This window comes from Sinocyclocheilus grahami, unplaced genomic scaffold (genome assembly GCF_001515645.1).
Source record: "Sinocyclocheilus grahami isolate Dianchi unplaced genomic scaffold, SAMN03320097.WGS_v1.1 scaffold100.1, whole genome shotgun sequence".
NCBI lineage: Eukaryota > Metazoa > Chordata > Actinopteri > Cypriniformes > Cyprinidae > Sinocyclocheilus > Sinocyclocheilus grahami.
In genome coordinates, this window is record NW_015505279.1 from 1,636,235 (window position 1) to 1,657,436 (window position 21,202).

Below are 21,202 nucleotides of genomic sequence, written 5' to 3' on the forward strand. Positions count from 1 at the left end.
TAATGATAATTAATGTTTCTTGAGCAGCAAATCAGCATATTATAATGATCTCTGAAGGATCTGAAGGAGTAATGACGCTGAAAATTCAGCTTTGCATCATAAGAATAAATTACATTTGAACAAATGTTCAAATAGAAAACAGTTCTTTAAAATTGTAATGTTTCACAATGTTGCTGTTTTTACTGTATTTTTAGTCAAATAAATGGTGCCTTGGTGAGCAAAAAAATTAATTAAAATCCCTAGATTTAATTCCAAATAATGTCCAATAGCCAATATGCTATTTGGCTATGCAATTAAATGAACATATGCATTTCTGCAATGTGTATTGTAATTTTTTTTCAGTTTGCAACCATAAAAAAATAAAAAATAATAAAAAATAATGGGAAAAACCATGCAAACATGGAAAGAATGCACCCCTTAGATATGAGCAGAAGAGATAATTTGTCTGATATTACATAAATGAAATTAAAGAACTGTTAAAATGTTGTTAACTGTTATCATGATGATTTGTGTGCATCCTGTTTTCTAACTTCTAACTGTGCCGACAACCAAGAATCAGCAAACTGATGCAACGAGTCCCACAATCACTGCAAATAAACTTATGTCATCTTTGTGCTGCATTCAAAGTCTCTGTAAACACATCTTCACTCTTCCTTGTGGAGGAATAAAAATGCTTTGAATTAATTTTGTGCATAATTAATTAGCTTATGAGAAACAACTCACGGAGCCAATCTTGCTGGTGGATGAAGTTCCTGAACAGGACCAGAGAATATCAGTCACACAGGCATGTTTGATAAACACAGATCCCTTTTTACAGTGTTAACACCTTTGAACAATGAATTGCCATGACCTTTGTGATCACTTGATAAAGACTTCTAAAAATGATATAGAATTCCCATGAGATTTTAAGAATTTATAATCAATCCCTGACATTCCCAGGTTCTCCATGAGCGTGGGAACATCAGTTCTGCCAGATGCAGAACGAGAGTCTGTAATGATGAATAAGGCGTTTCCAAATCTACAGCGAGGAGGCTGGTCATGTTTAGCTTTAACATGTTGCAGGCGTAGAGCAGTTCTACAGGAGGATGTGATACTCATGATAGATGATTCCCCCAACAGGGGCTTGAGACACACTCAGGAATAGTATTCATATGAATCATACACAAGAGCTCTGAACAGTAACACATACGACAAGTTTTACAATACAGGAAAAATCGCCCACATTAAGATAAAGCTAAACACAATGGATACATTAAACCCAACCGCAGCAAAAACATACAGATATTCCTTACAGAAATAAACACGGCCTACATGCCACTTCAGGAGCTCATTTCTCTTTACATTAGTTTCAAACACTGTTGACATAGTTACAAAGCACAGTGGTGAATGTGATGTTGCCATCTTTGTGGTTTCCATAATAACTGTATCTTCGGTTAATATCGTCACAATATGAATTATATATTCATATATACAGTATCTCACAAAAGTGAGTACACCCCTCACATTTTTGTAAATTTTTTATTATATCTTTTCACGTGACAACACTGAAGAAATGACACTTTGCTACAATGTAAAGTAGTGTGTGTAAGGCTTGTATAACAGTGTACATTTGCTGTCCCCTCAAAATAACTCAACACACAGCCATTAATGTCTAAACCGCTGGCCACAAAAGTGAGTACACCCCTAAGTGAAAATGTCCAAATTGGGCCCAATTAGCCATTTTCTCTCCCCGGTGTCATGTGACTCATTAGTGTTACAAGGTCTCAGGTGTGAATGGGGAGCAGGTGTGTTAAATTTGGTGTTATCGCTCTCACTCGCTCATACTGGTCACTGTGATTCAACATGGCACCTCATGGCAAAGAACTCTCTGAGGATCTGAAAAAAGAATTGTTGCTCTACATAAAGATGGCGTAGGCTATAGGAAGATTGCCAAGACCCTGAAACTGAGCTGCAGCACGGTGGCCAAGACCATACAGCAGTTTAACAGGACAGGTTCCACTCAGAACAGGCCTCGCCATGGTCGACCAAAGAAGTTGAGTGCATGTGCTCAGCGTCATATCCAGAGGTTGTGTTTGGGAAATAGACGTATGAGTGCTGCCAGCATTGCTGCAGATGTTGAAGGGGTGGGGGGTCAGCCTGTCAGTGCTCAGACCATACGCCTCACACTGCATCAAATTGGTCTGCATGGCTGTCGTCCCAGAAGGAAGCCTCTTCTAAAGATTATGCACAAGAAAGCCCGCAAATAGTTTGCTGAAGACAAGCAGACTAAGGACATGGATTACTGGAACCATGTCCTGTGGTCTGACGAGACCAAGATAAACTTATTTGGTTCAGATGGTGTCACGCGTGTGTGGCGGCAACCAGGTGAGGAGTACAAAGACAAGTGTGTCTTGCCTACAGTCAAGCATGGTGGTGGGAGTGTCATGGTCTGGGGCTGCATGAGTGCTGCCGGCACTGGGGAGCTACAGTTCATTGAGGGAACCATGAATGCCAACATGTACTGTGACATACTAAAGCAGAGCATGATCCCAACATGATAATGACCCCAAACACACCTCCAAGATGACCACTGCCTTGCTAAAGAAGCTGAGGTTAAAGGTGATGGATTGGCCAAGCATGTCTCCAGACCTAAATCTTATTGGGCATCTGTGGGGCATCCTCAAATGGAAGGTGGAGAAGCGCAAGGTCTCTACCATCTGGAAGAGGACTCCAGCGGCAACCTGTGAAGCTCTGGTGAACTCCATACCCAAGAGGGTTAAGGCAGTGCTGGAAAATAATGGTGGCCACACAAAATATTGACACTTTGGGCCCAATTTTGACATTTTCACTTAGGGGTGTACTCACTTTTGTGGCCAGCGGTTTAGACATTAATGGCTGTGTGTTGAGTTATTTTGAGGGGACAGCAAATTTACACTGTTATACAAGCTGTACGCTCACTACTTTACATTGTAGCAAAGTGTCATTTCTTCAGTGTTGTCACATGAAAAGACATAATAAAATATTTACAAAAATGTGAGGGGTGTACTCACTTCTGTGAGATACTGAATATATGAAGAGTTAATTTGCAAAAACTGATAAATGCCACTTTAAAAAAAAAAAGAGCTGATTGCCATGCATTATTCTTCACATATAGCACAATCTGAACCCAAAACACATTTTGTCAAAAAAGATGGTTTTGTCCACTTTCAAGGCATCGCGAGTTCACCTTTAACTGCAGAAGCCGACAAGCGCCCTTGCTGTTTTTGAACAGAAGCCGATAAGTCCATTTTAGCGAATCAGCACGCTGTATTCAGGTCAGGTGACAAGGCTACTTTCACTTTGAAAAGACGTGCTAGCTGAGAGGAGTTTCATCAAAGCTGATTAAAAGTGATCGAGGATGGATAATTTCGACGAACTTGATGAACCTGTGATATCTTCTTCAGGGCGAAAACGGAAAATAAAAACTGAAACATTTTCACGGAACCCAGCAAAAGCAGCGCGTTACAATAGTGAGGGAAAAGCTCTGTGTATTGCGTGTAATCACATCCATATAGTTTATGATCACAACAATAACGTTTGTCAAGCATTTACATTGTCATCTGAGGAGATTACAAAGATTAAACAAGTGTTTATTTAAACTCTAAAACATGAAATGTAGAGACAAGCGCCCTTGCTGTTTTTGAACAGAAGCCGATAAGTCCATTTTAGCGAATCAGCACGCTGTATTCAGGTCAGGTGACAAGGCTACTTTCACTTTGAAAAGACGTGCTAGCTGAGAGGAGTTTCATCAAAGCTGATTAAAAGTGATCGAGGATGGATAATTTCGACAAACGATGAACCTGTGATATCTTCTTCAGGGCGAAAACGGAAAATAAAAACTGAAACATTTTCACGGAACCCAGCAAAAGCAGCGCGTTACAATAGTGAGGGAAAAGCTCTGTGTATTGCGTGTAATCACATCCATATAGTTTATGATCACAACAATAACGTTTGTCAAGCATTTACATTGTCATCTGAGGAGATTACAAAGATTAAACAAGTGTTTATTTAAACTCTAAAACATGAAATGTAGAGTTATCTGCTTTTATTACACGGCTCTGTGGAATACTTGATTCTGATTGGTCAATCACGCCATCCATATACAAAGTATATTGACTTTTTCATCCCTTTATATATATATATATATAAAGGGATGAAAAAGTCAATATACTGTAGCGTCTGGAACACTCCAACACACAATATATATTTTGTTAGCTAGATTTCACAATGTAGTATGTTTGACTAGTTTAAGTGTTTATGTAGTTAATAAAACCTTATTTGTATCACACTTGACGTGTTCATTGTTTACTCATAACCGGAGTCAATAATCATGCAGATTTACGTTACAAACTTATAGAATTGTGCAGTAAGAAGGTTATTTCCTTTAACCAGGAAATTAACGTTCTTAGAATTGACAAGACGGTTGACCCTGAGTGGTCAGCTAAATATCTACAGTGGATCTAAAATATGAATAGTTAATTATAACTAGTTATGGTTAATTATTCATATTTCCCCATGAGTTAAATTCGCTACAATACTTTGTTCTGAAACAAAACTATCTAGCATAAACTTCAAATAGACGTGTGCACTATCAAGGTATATAACTGCTGAAGGTGTATAATATATCTGTTGAGCTTGTTCTCTGTCTGAACTATTTACAGAGGCTACATTCACCTGACACTGACCTTAAGTGTGTGTGTGTGTGTGTTCAGATTCCGACTGAAATGAAGTGTTTCTGGAGTGCTGCTAAAACTGAGCACTTTCAAGGGCCTGTGTTGTGACCTCTTTCATTAGGACGGTGCAGAAACTCTCCAGGCCAGTGTGAAACATTGTAAACGTTTGGCCTGCAGGAGAACCTCCTTTAGCCAAGAACCGCTGATGTTAGTCTCAGCTCACATAATGTAGTGCTTTTTACTCTCAACACACACACACACACACACACACACACTCACACACTCTCATTCACTGCAGCTGTGAAATGGAAAGTGATGGGAAAAATAAGAGCACCAACTTCTTTCAAAATAAGTAAGTTCACCAAAACCTATTTTGCAAATACCGTAAACGTACATAAAGCATGTCTTTAGTCACCTTGAAATAGATGTGTTTAGCAAGATCTTAGTCTCCATAGAGAGAGAGAGCGATATCAGGACATCAGAGCCAGTCGTGAGAAAACCACATTCCTACAATCGCCATACAGTGGGGCAAAAAAGTATTTAGTCAGCCACCAATTGTGCGCCATGTATCGTGAGATTTTGAGTGAAAACCTCCTTCCATCAGCAAGGGCATTGAAGATGAAACGTGGCTGGGTCTTTCAGCATGACAATGATCCCAAACACATCGCCCGGGCAATGAAGGAGTGGCTTCGTAGGAAGCATTTCAAGGTCCTGGAGTGGCCTAGCCAGTCTCCAGATCTCAACCCCATAGAAAATCTTTGGAGGGAGTTGAAAATCCGTGTTGCCCAGCGACAGCCCCAAAACATTACTGCTCTAGAGGAGATCTGCATGGAGGAATGGGCCAAAATACCAGCAACAGTGTGTGAAAACCTTGTGAAGACTTACAGAAAACGTTTGACCTCTGTCATTGCCAACAAAGGGTATATAACAAAGTATTGAGATTAAATTTTGTTATTGACCAAATACTTATTTTCCACCATAATTTGCAAATAAATTCTTTAAAAATCCTACAATGTGATTTTCTGGATTTTTTTTTCTCATTTTGTCTCTCATAGTTGAGGTATACCTATGATGAAAATTACAGGCCTCTCTCATCTTTTTAAGTGGGAGAACTTGCACAATTGGTGGCTGACTAAATACTTTTTTTCCCCACTGTACATCAACAAAACTATAGCTCACGCTTGAGCTCCATGAGACAAGCACAGCACCAAACCTCCCCAGAAAGATGGATTGTGCCACTTAACCCTCCAACATATTTACACTCTCTGTCCTTCTCAAACACAGAGAGCACGAGGTGATGGATGTAGTGTGATGTCACATTACTGCATAATAAATCACTAATAATCACTGCTATTGACTGCTGCAGTAACGTGCCTTAAACACGTAATGAATTACGTAATGGCAAAAGCATTTAACATTTCACACAAGGGCCTGATTGGCATCTGGAAAGGTAAACAGCGTGTTCTTCGAGCACATCTGGCACTGCTCAGCAAAACCTCCCAGCATTCCTCTGTAATCCACCAGGTATGTGTGTCAGTCGTACCTCTTTAGTGTGCGTGTGGAAGGAGACGGACATGTCCAGCAGTAGTTTTCTTTGTTCCACTCTCCTGACGAAGTCCTGGATCCTGACCTCCAGGTGTCGTGCCGCCTTATAGATCTCCTCAGGGTCACACTCGCCCGTCTGGGCCAACTGCTCGGCCGCTTCCAGGAGTTTATCTGCATTAGTGTAGGTGTTCTGATCCGGGAGAGAGAAGACCAGGCAAAGCTCGATCAATGAGCGTTCGTTTATGTTAACATTTAGAAATTGACATAATATTAGTAAAGTCACATGTATTTATATAGCACTTTACACAGTGCAGATTGTTTCAAAGCATCTTCACAGTAATAAACATGAAAACAACAGTGTCGTTGTTGTGAAATGAATACATTATGAAACAAATTCAATTACAGGCCTATACAGAAGACAACAGAATCACACAGTTTAGTTCAACGTTGATTCAATTCAGTTTAGTAACTGTCAATGTTGCAAAGATTATTAATTATAAAACAAATTAAATTAAGCTATAAAGAAGCTCTACAGAATGCATCAGAGTCACCATTCAGCTCAATTCAATTCAATAACAGTGTCAATGTTGCAAATTTAGTGTTGTAATCTAGTTCAGTTGTTCTCATCTGCTATTATTATTATTAACACTAGACCAGAGCAAAATAAAGTGATTGTAAGTGATCTAAGTGTTGTGATAAATGGTTTGTCATTTGTCATTTAAATGGACCACACTACTTTTGTAGCACTCATTTATTTATTTACTTAGTTCAAGATATACTTATAAAGTTAGTCAAGAGTTCTTGCAGCAATACAAATGATAATTTACTCAGAAATCATGTTCCATTGATACAGAAAGACAAATCTAACAAAAACGATTTTCTATTCATTAAATAATCCTGAAAACAAAACTGCTACAGTTTCCACACAAAAAATAAAAATAAAAAATAAGCAGCACAACTATTTTCAACATTGATAATTACAAGAAATGTTTCATGAGCAGCAAATCAGAATATTAGAATGATTTCTGAAGGATCATGTGACACTGAAGACTGTAGTAATGATGCTGAAAATTCAGCTTTACATCACAGGAATAACAACTATTGTAAATTTCACAATAAATTCCATAATGTTTCCTGTATTTTTGTTATCAAATACCAGAAAATCTTACCAACCCCAAACTTTTGAAGAGTGTACATATACATATACATATACATATACATATACATATACATGTCCTGTTTAAGGCCTTCTGGCATAAAAAAGGGGAAATTAAATGTCCCATTAAAAACAACAAACCCAGGGAAACAACAATTTCCCATTAGAGATGCCACGACAAATCGAATGCTTCACAAGGAATCAATTAAATCAATGACAGGATTAATTACTATGGAGCCCCTAAAGGGACATGTTTCAAATCTTTCGCGCTCTCTCGCAAAACTTTTGCATTCCCCACGTTGGCGTAGCGACCAGGAAGCTTAAAAGCACGTGCGGTGAAACCGGCGTCAGCTTTTTGTTATTCGGCAAGCGCTCTGTGTGTGTGTCAATCTGATATTCGTTTGTGAGTCTTATTTGGTGTTGTTTGTCCAAATAATGTCAAAAGCACAAGACAAAAAGGAGCACCTAAGCAAGGGCGAGGGCAGGCAGCGTTTCATGCTGTGTGTTCCTCAGTTTGTACGTTGTCTGCCTGGGAGCGGAGTATGCTGAGTCGGCTCTCGAGAGAGCTGACTGCCCGCATTGCGGCCCGCCTCTTTATCTCCGCTTCTGATTATTACGGCAATGTGTCGGGGATGAGTGAGTGTGGTTATAAGACAATGCCCCAGGTAGAACAGACGCTTGCGAGCTATCTGTCTCCTGATGCTGCGTCGTCTTTAAAGGCTCCGGCATTGCCCTCCAAGCCGATACGCACAACATCAGTGCTGGTGGGCAAGGGGTACTCGGCAGCGGGTCAGGCTGGTGCATGTCTGCAGGCGTACCAAGCCGACCTGCTCAAAGAGCTGGATGAGGGTGAGTAGGTAAAATCCGAGGATTTTACCGAGCTCAGGAGGACCGCTGATTTGTCTCTCCGCGCCACTAAGGAGACCGCCCCTGCCATCGGCAGGTCTATGGCAGCTATGGTGGCGGCACCTTGCACCTTCTGGCCTGTTCGGCGACGCCATCAATTCCGTCGTCGATAGGTACCAGGAGGCTCATAAACAGGTGGCGACGTTCCAGAGGTTCCTCCCTCGCCGCTCTCTAGCTCTGGGGGCTGCCGGGCGGGAGCAGCCCCCTCCGAGTACCAGCTCCTCATACAGGGAGGCACAAAAACAGCGTTGCCACACATGCTCCCCAGCGTCGGGGCCGTGAGTAGCTCTGGGTCAGGGGCCTCAAAGTCTAAGCCGGATCTGCGGACCGTACTTAAGACTAAGAGATCCTTGGCCAAGAAGTCCTGACGCCACTGGCCCAGGACTCATGAGGGCAGGCCCTTCTGGGGTGGAGCGGGTTACACCGCATTGCACGGTGTCCGTCTCACCTCAGTGCCCTCAGGAGATCGGTCTGCTAACCCTGCCGGAGTTACAGGGCACAGCAGTCTCCCGCGAGCGCCACTCTCAGTCACCGCCCGGGAACGTAGCACTGGACGCATACGTCCACAGAGCTGCCCTGTGGAGAAGGACGGACCAACTGCTTGTGTGCTATGGTCCCCCTAAGAGAGGTCTTCCAGCTTCTAAACAGACCCTCAGTCGGTGGATAGTAGATGCCATTTTGATCGCTTATGAGTCCTCTGATCTCCCTTCGCCTTTAGGGGTCAAGGCTCATTCTACTAGAACTGTGGCAGCCTCCAAGGCCTTCCTGGCAGGTGTCTCGACGCAGGACATCTGCGACGCTGCGGGATGGTCCACACCCCTAACCTTTGTCAGGTTCTATGGCCTAGACATGCGAGCCACTCCTGGCTCTTCTGTTCTCTCGCCCTAGCTGTGCAGGCTTCCACACTAGGCAAAGATTTAAAAGTCTGGCAGCGTGGGCACACTTGTTCCCAAAGCGTCCTCAGACGCAGCTCGAGTTCCTGAAGAGGAACGTCTCAGGTTACGCATGTAACCATGGTTCCTCGAGGGAACGAGACACTGCGTATCGGGGCCATACTTTCGGCATCTCTGCCAGCGCTTGCTTCACTCCTAGAAGCTGAAGCCGGTTTCACTGCACATGCTTTTAAGCTTCCTGGTCACTACGTCACCCCGCCCGTGACGTCTCGTCCATCCATTGGACTGATTACACACATGGTTCAGAGCCGGTCACACTGAAGGGCATTCCTAAAGCATCCTCCGACGCAGCGTCTCGTTGCCTTGAGGAACCATGTTACATGCGTAACCTGAGACGTTTTCTATGGGGAGAAAATGCTTAACGTGCATTTTAGCGTCCATATTCTGGCCTATTCTGCTTGTCTGTAAATAATATTTTATTAGTAAAATTATTAATAAGGTTATTCATATTAATAGTGTTATAATAGTAATTATTAATATGGTGTGTACTGAATTTGGTCCTCCAATGTTACTGTTTTAGTACATGAAGCCACATTAAGCGTTTCAGAATGTCCCAAAACTGTGCCTTGAACTATAAGCACTCACTATATTTCTTTATACTTGAGTCCAAGTTCAATAAAACTCTAGGAACCGCTTCAATGTGAACGTACAGAGCTGTATGAACCACTGCAAGCTGTAAAGTAAATAGGAAGAGTTTGTCCGAACTCAACTGGTCGTGCGAGAGAACAAATTGAAAAATATTTTTCATTCTCCATGTTTTTTTTTTCCACCACCATGTCCCTTTACGGTCTCCGTAATTTGCTCTTATCACCTTAAACATTTTCCTCACATGTGAAATTACACGTCCATTGATAACTAATGCAGTGGGTTATCCCATCCTGGCACACATCACCCCATTACAATCAGCACAAACCCCATCAGAACCAACAGTTATCACGGATTATCACCTTGTGGCCTTAACACAGCCAAAAACAGTGGAAAAGCGGCACACTGGCTGCTGGGACAGGAGCATCTTCACCCCAGTCCACACTGTTCCTCACTGTCAGACACAAGGTACTGTCAGGAGAGGTCGGCTAATTATCATGAGATAATTACATGTGTATTCACCTGCTGTGACTGTGGAGAATGAGAACACATTTACAGCTCCAGAGGGTTTCAATCCTTCATTAAACACACAGTTACAACATTACATTTCTAGTGAGAGATTTCATCCGTTTCATTGGCAAATATTAGTCCATAAAGCCCTGCTAATATAAAAGATCAGAGCTATTGTCTCTCTGTTACACTGTTAGCCCATAAACTTCATGCTTTCACACTTTTGTGTGTTTAAAAAAGTAATATGCTATGTATCCTGACTAAGGATATTTCTCTGGATCACTGTGGATTTGTCAGTGTTGTTCGTGGTCACACATCAGATGTGACGTGATCAGACTATTAAACCCAAAGAGTTAAATAGAGGAGATCATCACACCAGTGATCAGGACCAAAGCCATGAGACAGGAAGCTGTCAACAGACTTAATAGTGTGACAATAATCACCAAACTTGCAGCATTTAAACTACAGATGGATAAATCACATTATGTAAATTATTAAATGAGGGTAACAATGAGTTACAAAAGGATTAATCTTTTTCATCCTTTCAACTTATAACCTGCTCAGCTACTGTATTTGACTAAACATTCGAGAGAACACAAAGTACTTTTAGACTTAAGATTGTATAATTATTATTGTAAGGCTCTCTGAAATGCTTGATTGTAATTGGTCAACGCAGCAATCTGCAGTGTCATGACCACTAAACTGTATATTTAACCTTTGTTAGAGCCACAAGAAAATAACTCGTCCACTTGTATATTAAAGGGGTGGTTCACTGTTTTTTTTCTAGGCTTGATTGTGTTTATGGGGTGCAGTCTAACATGCGTTAATGCTTCGTTAAAAAAAAAAAACACATTATTTTTCACATAATTTACATTTATTCCACACCCTCAGTCCCTTCTCTGAGAAACGCGCTGATCATTTCCTGCTTTTATGAAGCCCCGCCCTCAGAAATAGGTGATGGGCTCTGATTGGTTAGCTAGCCCAGATTGGCTAAACCGCCTCTAGTGCGTGTCTAAATGTCCCGCCCCTCACCTCAGCGGCATGTGCTCCGGTTGTATTGTAAACAACGGCATCGTTAATATCGCTTATCAGTTTGAGCCCGATTGAGAAGCAAAGGATATTATTGAAGAGGATCGTGCAGAACCTGTGCAAGCACGGCTTTTAATGGTAGGCCCATGTTTTTTGTTCGTTGTTGTCTCATACGTTTAGATATGATGTTATTTGTAAATGCTACTGCTTATGTTAGCTTTTAAAAATACGGTTTTATCCTGATTAAAGCTATAATACAGTACTGCAACTGCACGCTCCATGTTTAACGCTTCTCATAGCTATGTGAAAATCTGTGTATAATTAGAATAGTTCATTGTTGGAGCTGAGCTGAATGACAGAGAGAGAGAGAGAGAGAGAGAGAGATGCAGAGTGTGTGTAGCAAGGTTATTTTCGTAAACTAAAACTAAAACTAAGACTAAAACGATTGATGAAAAAACTATTTCGTAAACTGAAATAAAATAAAAACGTCAAAATAACAGAAAAAACTAAAACGAAACTAAACTAACCACAGTTATTGAAAAACTAACTGAAATAAAATATCAATAATCATTACGTTCTCACCCTTTGTTGGAAAAATAAACGAGCTGTGTGGAGGTTTAGGGAAATAGCCTACCTGTAGGCTAATGGCGCATCGTGCACATGAGGTTATCTGACGGAGAGACGCAAAACAGTTTAAAGCCTGCACGGGTCCCGTTTGGTAAACTTGCACCAGCAGTACTTAACAGAACACCCGACCCATTATCTGACAGCAGCACTAATTTAATGCCGTACCAGACCAGAACCGTTTGACATAAAGACGACCCGAGACTGCACTCGCATTAAATCTATTACATCAGATAAGCAAGATTATTTATTTGATCATGTAACACAAGCAATCAAACCAACATTAGGCATTAAGTTGGTGCTTTGAGGAAAAACAGACATGCAGCAACATGATAATTAACAGAAAAAAAGATGAGAACGCGCATCCTTTCTGTAAACAACACAAAACTTTAGCCTAGCATCTTGTGATCACTCTGCCAGGCTTTTGAACAAATGTGCATTGGCTAAATCACATCATACACACGCTTATAATTCTTCATAAATGAAAAGAACATTCAAATATAAGCCTTTACTTTTAAATGTGATTGCCGTTATTATTGAATTTCATTAGTCCCAGTTTTGATTGATGCACGGCTGTTAACGGAAAAGTGAGCAAGACACGACAGTTAGGCTACAATATCATGATTATGGTTAAATACGAAAATACATATAACCAAATCAGGCTACATTTATTTTCATACTAAATATCTCAACACACATCATTGGATATGACATTAAGCGCGACTTGTGTAGATACATTTAGTAAAAAGGCTTGCCTGCTTTCTTTGGCGTATATTTGTATACTTTTACTATCTAATCAATCTCAGCATGCGTTAATTTTGTGTCGCTATATGTTTGCCTCACTAAGGTTATATTATGCCTACGTCTTTCTTTGGCCTGCGCTCTAGAAGTGATCTGTTAATTCTGCTAAACTTTTTATTAAAACTGAAACTAAAACTGAAACTAAACTATATACAAACTAAATAAAAATGTGTTCACAAAATAAAAACTAACAAAAATATGAATGAAACTAATAAAAACTCAACTGAATTTTATAGCTAATTTGAAAACGATATTAAAATAAAACTAATTAAAAAAATTCTAAACTATAATAACCTTGGTGTGTAGAGCAGGGGGACGCGAGGAACAGGATTAAGAACTGCTGCTTTAGAACATTGATTTTGAAACTTGTGAATCCATTAGAATCGTTCTTAATAGCATCTTAATACATCAAGCCATATTAAGTGTTTATGTTTTTCTACGGGAGGAAAATGCTTAACGAGAGACTTTGTGCATTGTGTTCATATTCTGCTGTTCTGTGGCCACGGATTTGCGGGTCTTGTCTTTTTCTTGCAGGACCATGTATGTTATTGTACTAAATTAGTTTTAATCATTAAATCACCATCACAGCGTCTTGTCTCCATTGGCAACACGCACGATTTGTGTCAATTGCAAGTGACGTCGCAGGTAGCGGAGAGCGCAAGTGGCGATTGCAAGTGACATTGTAATTTAGTTAATTTTTTCTCATCTTCACCACCTGGCTACTGTTGTAAAATGCTGAGAGATAAAAAAAAATCAATAAATAGAACAAAATAAAAAATAAAGACTGCAAGTGACGTCAATTGCGGAAGCGCAAGTGTCTGAGAGTGCAAGTCTGCAGCCAGATCCTGTTGCCCCCTTTGCTGCCTTTTCCCGATGGCGGGGTTTATCTGGGTTTGTGATGTCACGTACCCAGGAAGTAACTTGTTGTAGTCCCTACCAGCCGTTTTTGTAGGCATTAAACCGACAGAATTTTAAAAGAAGATATCTCCGTTTGCATTTAACTTTCAGCTTCGTAACTTTGCAGATATCGTTTATGCTCAAACAGCAGCATTACACACTAACTAACGTTAAAAAAGTGAAATCGCAATCAACCACCCCTTTAAAATAATAATGGGAAAAATCCTAATGCTTAATATGGCACCTGTAGTCCCGTCTCACAGCTACGTGTTCGATGAAGGTGTTAAAAAATGTATTTGGTTTTGGTTTAGTTCTAGTATTCTTTGGTTCCTGTGTTAGATTTTGTTCCCAGTTTTCCCGCCATTTGTTTGTTTCCATGGATGTTAATTAGATGTCACCTGTTCTCTCTTCTGTTGATGAGCTTCCCTAGTATATTTAAGCTCTCATTTCTTTCTGTTCTTTGTTCTGTGTCGTCAGTGTTAAATGTGTGTAGTTTGTTTCTCTGTGTGGATTAAAGCTTTTACTCTTCGTCTTGCTCCTTGGATTTTATACTACTGCAGTACATCATGATTTGTGACAACTGTTATACATTTCTAAACAGATTATTAGCTAATGTACACTTTAAATAGGTAAGAGTGTCAGGATACTTTGATAATTTCATACAAATTCCTATTTATACAGATGATGATAACCATCTAAATGATGGTTATTATAAATAACCAACAATAGGGTTCCCAATTCTAGAAGTTCTAAACACTGATTTTGTAAATAAGTTGTAAATAAAACAAAGATTATTGGAGCATCTGTTAGCCTATCTAATTAAAAAAAGAAGAAAAAACATTTAATTCAATGTCATTGCAGTTTGTAATTGTTTGTGAAATTTACTAGCAATTTCTGAAAAGTGAAAACTGATTCAAAGTAAATCCTACACCAGTTTTCTCTCTCTCTCTCTTAGTGCAGTTAAAGCTAATTTGAATGGAAAAAGTGAAATAAATATTTAAATCTATATACTTCAAATCTCAATATTTATTCATGCTAATAAAAAAGTACACACAGACTTTGAGATCAGGATCTCAGCTATATAGCATTTTTTTTTATTTTTTCTGTTAATGTTACTGTACATACAATCCTTTATCAATATTATCTTCTTTCTGCGGCTTCTTTGATTTGATCATTTGACTGATGAAGTGCATCTTTATTTTTCCTTTGCTTCCTGTACATACAGTAATCCATAAACTTGTCTAATGTTATTACAGTAGAAACCCTGAGAACTAGCGGATTGCTTTCACCACATCGTGAAATATGCCATGAGACCAGGTTGGAAATATGACTGCTTTAAAATGCATTAGGGATTAGTTTGAGGTTAGCAGCACTAAAAATCTATTATATATGCTGCATTCCTGATTTTTCTTGATCACACACACGTACATATATGAGACATGAATCCATCACTCAATCAGCATGTGGCCTAAAGGTGTTTTCAGTCTCATCTCTTAATCTTCATCAATCTATTCTTGGATATTATATGTCTGATAAGTCAGAATAACAAAAGCTGCATATGTCTCGCTGGTTACCAATAATGGCTGAGCCAAAACAATTATTTAGACGGAGTCCGATTGTCTCGGGCCCTTCTCATGACACTGAGACTCACGATCTGTCATCTGTGATATTATGGATTATTCATCTCAGGGGAATTATGTGGATGTGAGAGGCAGGGCTTAGTGTCCAGTGATCTCCATCTCCTCTGTGTGCTGTCAGATTAATACTCTGCAATGTATTTAACAGCACTTTGTTTAAAAATATCAGTTCAGCAGGATCTAATCTTATTTAAGATGACAAGAAGTGTGCATTCAATTCAAATTTGTCTAGTTTTTACATGACAGCACTGAGTAGTTAGATTCTAACATTTTCTGCAGAAAATGTAAATGGCACTTGAAAAGCTGCCTGAAAATCAAGGTTATTCCACCAACTATTGATATCTGAACTCCTAAGTTAAAACATTAGTATTGTGTTGTTTAGAAATGAATACAAACTTGTTTTCTTTGCATTATTTGAGATCTGAAAACGCTGCATCTTTTTTGCTATTTTGAGACCAGTTGTCATTTTCTACAAATAAATGCTCTAAATGACAATATGTTGATTTGAAATTTGGGAGAAATGTTGTCAGTAGTTTATAGAATAAAACAAAAATGCTGCATTTTCAGCATCATTACTCCAGTCTTCAGTGTCACATGATCCTTCAGAAATCATTCTAATATGCTGATTTACTGCTCAAGAAACATTTCTGATTATTATCAATGTTATGAAATCTTTTGTAACACTACAAATGTCTGCACTGTCACTTCTGATCAATTTAATGCATCCTTACTGAATAAATGTTTTTTATAAAATAAATAAATAAACTCACTGACCTCAAACTTAACTTTTGAACGGTAGTGTATTTCATCACTTAATGTCTTATAGTGACTTTGGGAACTCAACTGTTGCAAAACAGTACAAACGACACTGGAACACAGAGGTTATCCAATCATAATAAAGATTATTTACAGACAGAAGTCATAATGTTACAGCAGCAAAAATGGCATTTTTAATTCTTAGGGTCAGTGAGTGGTGCAAAATAATGAATAACTGAATTACGGCTATTTTTAGGGCTAGCAACCTTGACTAATATTATAAGTGGACTAAACATATATACTGTAACAGTGTAGAATATGCACCTAATGCATTGAAGCTGCTATATTTGCCATCAAAAAGGAGACTCAACATATACAGTCCAGTAGTCCAATTGCTTTTTTGTTCAACAATGCAGTATGAGGGAGGTATGTGGCGGTTCTCCAATAAAATCAGCATTCAATGTTTACTTGGCCTTTGTCTTGTGTGCAATGTAGAAACCACAGCCTGAAAAGACACATCTCTCTGCCAAACCCCCAAAAAAAGACCAATATTACCACACAACTCTCTCTTAAGATGAGTTTACAACAACAAAATATATCTACTGTGAATTTTCACACTTACATCCTCATTTTTGTGTCTAAGTTACTTACAAGTACTTAGGATGAACTATAACATTGAGACATTTGAATCGCTTTATACTCAAATGGTTCAGGTGTGTTTAATTGGGGTTGGAGCTAAACTTTTTTAGGCCCTCCAGGACCGAGTTTGGACACCCCTGTTCTAGATCCCTTAATCCTACTCCACACCATACCAACTGCCTTATTAACTATTAATAAGCAGCAAATTAGAAGTTTATTGAGGCAAATGTCACAGTTAATAGTTAATTAATAGTGAGAACTGGTCCCAAAACTAAAATGTGACCAAAAACTGCATTATGTGCAATTATTATTTATTTTTTTGATAAACTAAAACTTTCCGTTTCTGTGTTTCTGTTAAGTTAAAAAATCAATTTCGGTGCATCGCTACTATTGACAATGAAACATTTTGAAGATCCTTTTTTAAACCTGTTTATTGGATGTGTTGCTGTGGTACTGAACCTGATACTGGTACTGAACACATTTCCTGAGAAACTGTTCATTTGGGTGTTTTTGGGTGGATCTAACTGAATGGCTCGATCTGAAAATAAGCGGTTTAGATAAGAATAAGGTTTAGATAAGAATGATGTGTATTAGTCTGACTGGCAGTGCATGAGTGCCTTGACTAGATCTGGTTTGGAGGAATCTGATCCGATGCGGCTGTTGTCTCACCTGTGCCACCTCCTCAAAGTCATCATGGCGTTTCTGCAGGGCTCTGGCTCTGTGCAGGGATTTGCCCACACCTGTGTGTTTACTGAGGAACGCCTCTCCATGATTCTCTATCCAGTCAATCACCTGCAACATACAAACACACACAATCCATTCAGTGCATGGAAAAAAATAACAATCACAACACAGAGCTGAAAGAGAGTCTATAAAGTGAGCTTCTGTTTTCATTAGTTTATTCAATTGATGTGAAAGCCAGTTATTTAGTAAACATAAACACACACACACACGTTTACTTAGATATCTAAATGGGGACATTCCACAGGCGCAATGGTTTTTATTCTGTACAAACTGTATTTTCTATCGCCCTACAGCAACCCTACACCTAAACCTACCCCTCACAGAAAACTTTCTGCGTTTTTTTCAATTAAAAAAAAACTTTGTTTACTTTATTTTTATACCAGTTTTACAAATGAGGACATCCCCAAAGGGAGGTTTTTGGATATTTTGTCAGGTTTAGCTCACTCTTTGGTACACATTTGTCCCCAAAATATGGTTAAGTAGGTACACACACTCACAAACACACATATATACAATATTATATATATATATAAATTTAAACTGTAAACCTAACCCTACCCCTAACTGAAATATAAAGTCTGGTTGTGGTGTGATGCTATATTAGGTACTTTTGAAACCTCTTTAAAGAGTTATATCATCTAAAAACATACACTTTACTGTATAAATATTTTCCTGAACTCTAGAGAAGACACGGTTACTGGGCTATTTTCGCCAGGAGAAAAATCTTTTTCTCTATTTGTTCTCATTGCTACTTAGGGAGAAACATTAAATCAATCTCATATGTGATTTTTCTTTAATGCAGGTGTGTATCCAGGTGCACAACATCACATGGATACTGAACCAATCTGAATCTGTGGTTTAATTTATTTAATTTTAGAAACAAACTGTAACAGGCTGGTTGATGAGGTGTCTTCAGAGTGAAGTAGGCCCAGACGAAGAGTGACTCCTCCTAGTGTCTCCTCGTCTCCTCCGGCCTGCATCCCTGCTCCTGTAAAGCCAAAGGACTCGGATTCCCCCACGCATCATATCCCGTGGTTGGTAAAGCACAATTCCATTCTGTCCTGGAAGACGGGAGAAGTCCTGAGGTGGGGAAAGGATTGCTTCCCAGACTGCTTCCCCGTGACTCCATCACCTTCTAAGAAACTCCCAGAAGTCCTCCCTGTGAATTCCACCTCCATTGAGAGTCCCGTCGAGAAGCAATCCATATACATTCCAGCCTGCTATGCCCCCTTTAGCGACGTGTTCGGCCCGAAACAGGCCTCCCGCTTACCACCACACCGGTCATGGGACTGCGCCATCGATCTCATTCCGGGTGAGCCAGTGCCTCGGGGAAAGATCTATTCTCTGTCGCTTCCCGAAAAGAAGGCCATGGAGGACTACATCAAGGAGTCGCTGGGTCAAGGTTACATCCATCCATCTACCTCCCCTGCTGCATCAAGCTTCTTCTTTGTGGCCAAGAAGGACGGAGGCTTGAGGCCCTGTATAGATTACTGAGCACTAAATAACATAACCATCAATTTCCGATATCCTCTTCCCCTTGCCCCTAATGCCCTCAAACATCTCTGGGGGGCTACCCTCTTTACCAAGTTGGACCTCCGCAGTGCCTACAACCTCATCCGGATACGTGAGGGGGATGAATAGAAGACTGCATTTGTAACTCCTACTGGCCACTACGAGTACCTGGTCATGCCCTATGGACTTGCCAACGCCCCCTCCGTATTCCAGGACTTCATGCATGAGGTGCTCCGGGAGTTTCTCCATCGATTCGTATTGTCTACATAGATGACATCCTCATCTACTCCCGGAGCCAGGTCGAACATCGCCAGCACGTTGCGGAGGTCCACCAACGCCTGAGAGAACATCACCTATTCCTCAAGGCGGAAAAGTGCACCTTCCACCAACCCACGGTACAATTCCTGGGATATAACATTGATCGGACTGGTATCCAGATGGACGAGGGGAAGGTGGAAGCCATAACCTCCTGGCCAGAACCCACTACTATCAAGGAGCTCCAACGATTCCTCGGATTTGCCAACTTCTACCGTCGCTTCATTCTAAACTACAGCAGGACCCAAGTCTCTGTCCTGTACTGTCGCCTCCCTCAAGAGAGCCTTCACTAGCGCCCCACTCCTAGTCCATCGAAATCCCGACCTCCCATTCGTCGTGGAAGTCGTCGCCTCCACTACTGGAGTGGGGGCAGTGTTATCCCAGCAGCAGGGGAACCCAGCCCGACTCCACCCATGTGCCTTCTTCTCGAGGAAGCTCAGCCCGGCGGAAGTTAATTATGACATCGGCAACAGGGAACTACTGGCCATCAAGCTGGCCTTAGAGGAGTGGAGGCATTGGCTGGAAGGGGTACGTTGGGCGTTATTCTTTACCAGGTTCAGCTTTACCATTTCATATCGCCCGGGTCCCAAAAACATCAAGGCAGACGCCTTGTCAAGCATTCATAGTCCTGTGGAAGGTCCAGAAGAAACGGAAGGTTTCCCACCAAGTATGATCATCAGTCCGACTGAATGGAGTGCCCCTTCAGTGGCCTCAAACACGGCTCCCAACAATCCACCGGGCTGTCCTCCTGGATGCCAGTATGTACCACGAACCCAACGCACCCCACTGATTCACTCTGCTCACTCCTCCCAAGGCACTGGCCATCCAGGGGCCAACAACACCCTCTTGCTGCTACGAGAGCACTTCTGGTGGCCCAATATGGCAAGGGACGTGAGAAGGTTCGTGCAAGGATGTCCAGACTGTGCTATATCCAAAAGCCCACGCCACTTACCATCGGGCAAACTCTTCCCTCTACCAGTGCCAAATCGCCCCTGGTCACACCTAGGAGTAGACTTTGTCACGGACCTGCCACCCTCTGAAGGTAACACATGCATCCTGGTAATAGTTGATCGTTTCTCAAAGTCATGTCGCCTTCTGCCCCTCAGAGGTCTCCCCACTGCACTGGAAACGGCGGAGCTTCTCTTTAACTAGGTCTTCCGCTATTATGGCATTCCCGAAGACATCGTGTGACCGTAAGCCTCTCATTCAAGAGGTGGGGCGATTCCTATGAACCTTCTGCCATGGCCACCAGGATTCCTGGAACCAGTTCCTGGGCTGGGCCGAGTACGCCCAGAATTCCCTGCGACAGCCTTCTACTGGTCTCACTCCCTTCCAGTGCGTGCTCGGGTTCCAGCCTCCACTGTTCTCCTGGTCTGGGGAACCTTCTGATGTTCCGGCGGTTGACTACTGGTTCCGGGAAAGCGAGAGGGTCTGGGACGCTGCTCACCACCATTTCCAACAGGCAGTGCGCAGGCAGAAGACGGCCGCGGACCTTCGAAGAGCCGAAACACCTACTTATCAGCCAGGTCAGAATGTATGGTTGTCAACTCGGGACATCAGACTGCGCCTGCCCTGTAGGAAGCTTAGTCCCAGATTTGTTGGCCCCTTCACCATCCTGGAACAAGTAAACCCGGTCACCTTCAAACTCCAACTCCCCTCACAGTATCGAATTCATCCCACATTCCTCACCATGACCCTGTCTATCTCCCCATAGAGCCTGGCTAGACGGAGGAACCCCCTCTTCCCTTGATCCTAGATGAGGGGTCAGTCTACCAAGTGAAGGAAATTCTGCAGTCCCGGCGCCGTGGTGGTCAGCTGGAGTACCTCGTGGACTGGGAAGGATATGGACCCGAGGAACGTTCATGGGTACCTAGGACCGATATATTGGACCCCGCCTTAATG

General features: G+C 41.2%; 1 protein-coding gene across 1 annotated transcript in view; it reads right to left on the bottom strand.

The window, feature by feature from the left end:
• The window catches only part of LOC107588258 (kalirin-like), a 266,216-nt gene that overhangs the window by 123,531 nt on the left and 121,483 nt on the right, over positions 1-21,202 (bottom strand). Inside the window, exons 10-12 of the mRNA XM_016276291.1 lie at positions 17,399-17,521; positions 6,235-6,426; positions 851-875 (exon numbers count right to left, since the gene is read on the bottom strand). Of these exons, the coding sequence (XP_016131777.1) occupies positions 851-875; positions 6,235-6,426; positions 17,399-17,521 (340 nt within the window). The remainder of the gene's footprint in view (positions 1-850; positions 876-6,234; positions 6,427-17,398; positions 17,522-21,202) is intronic.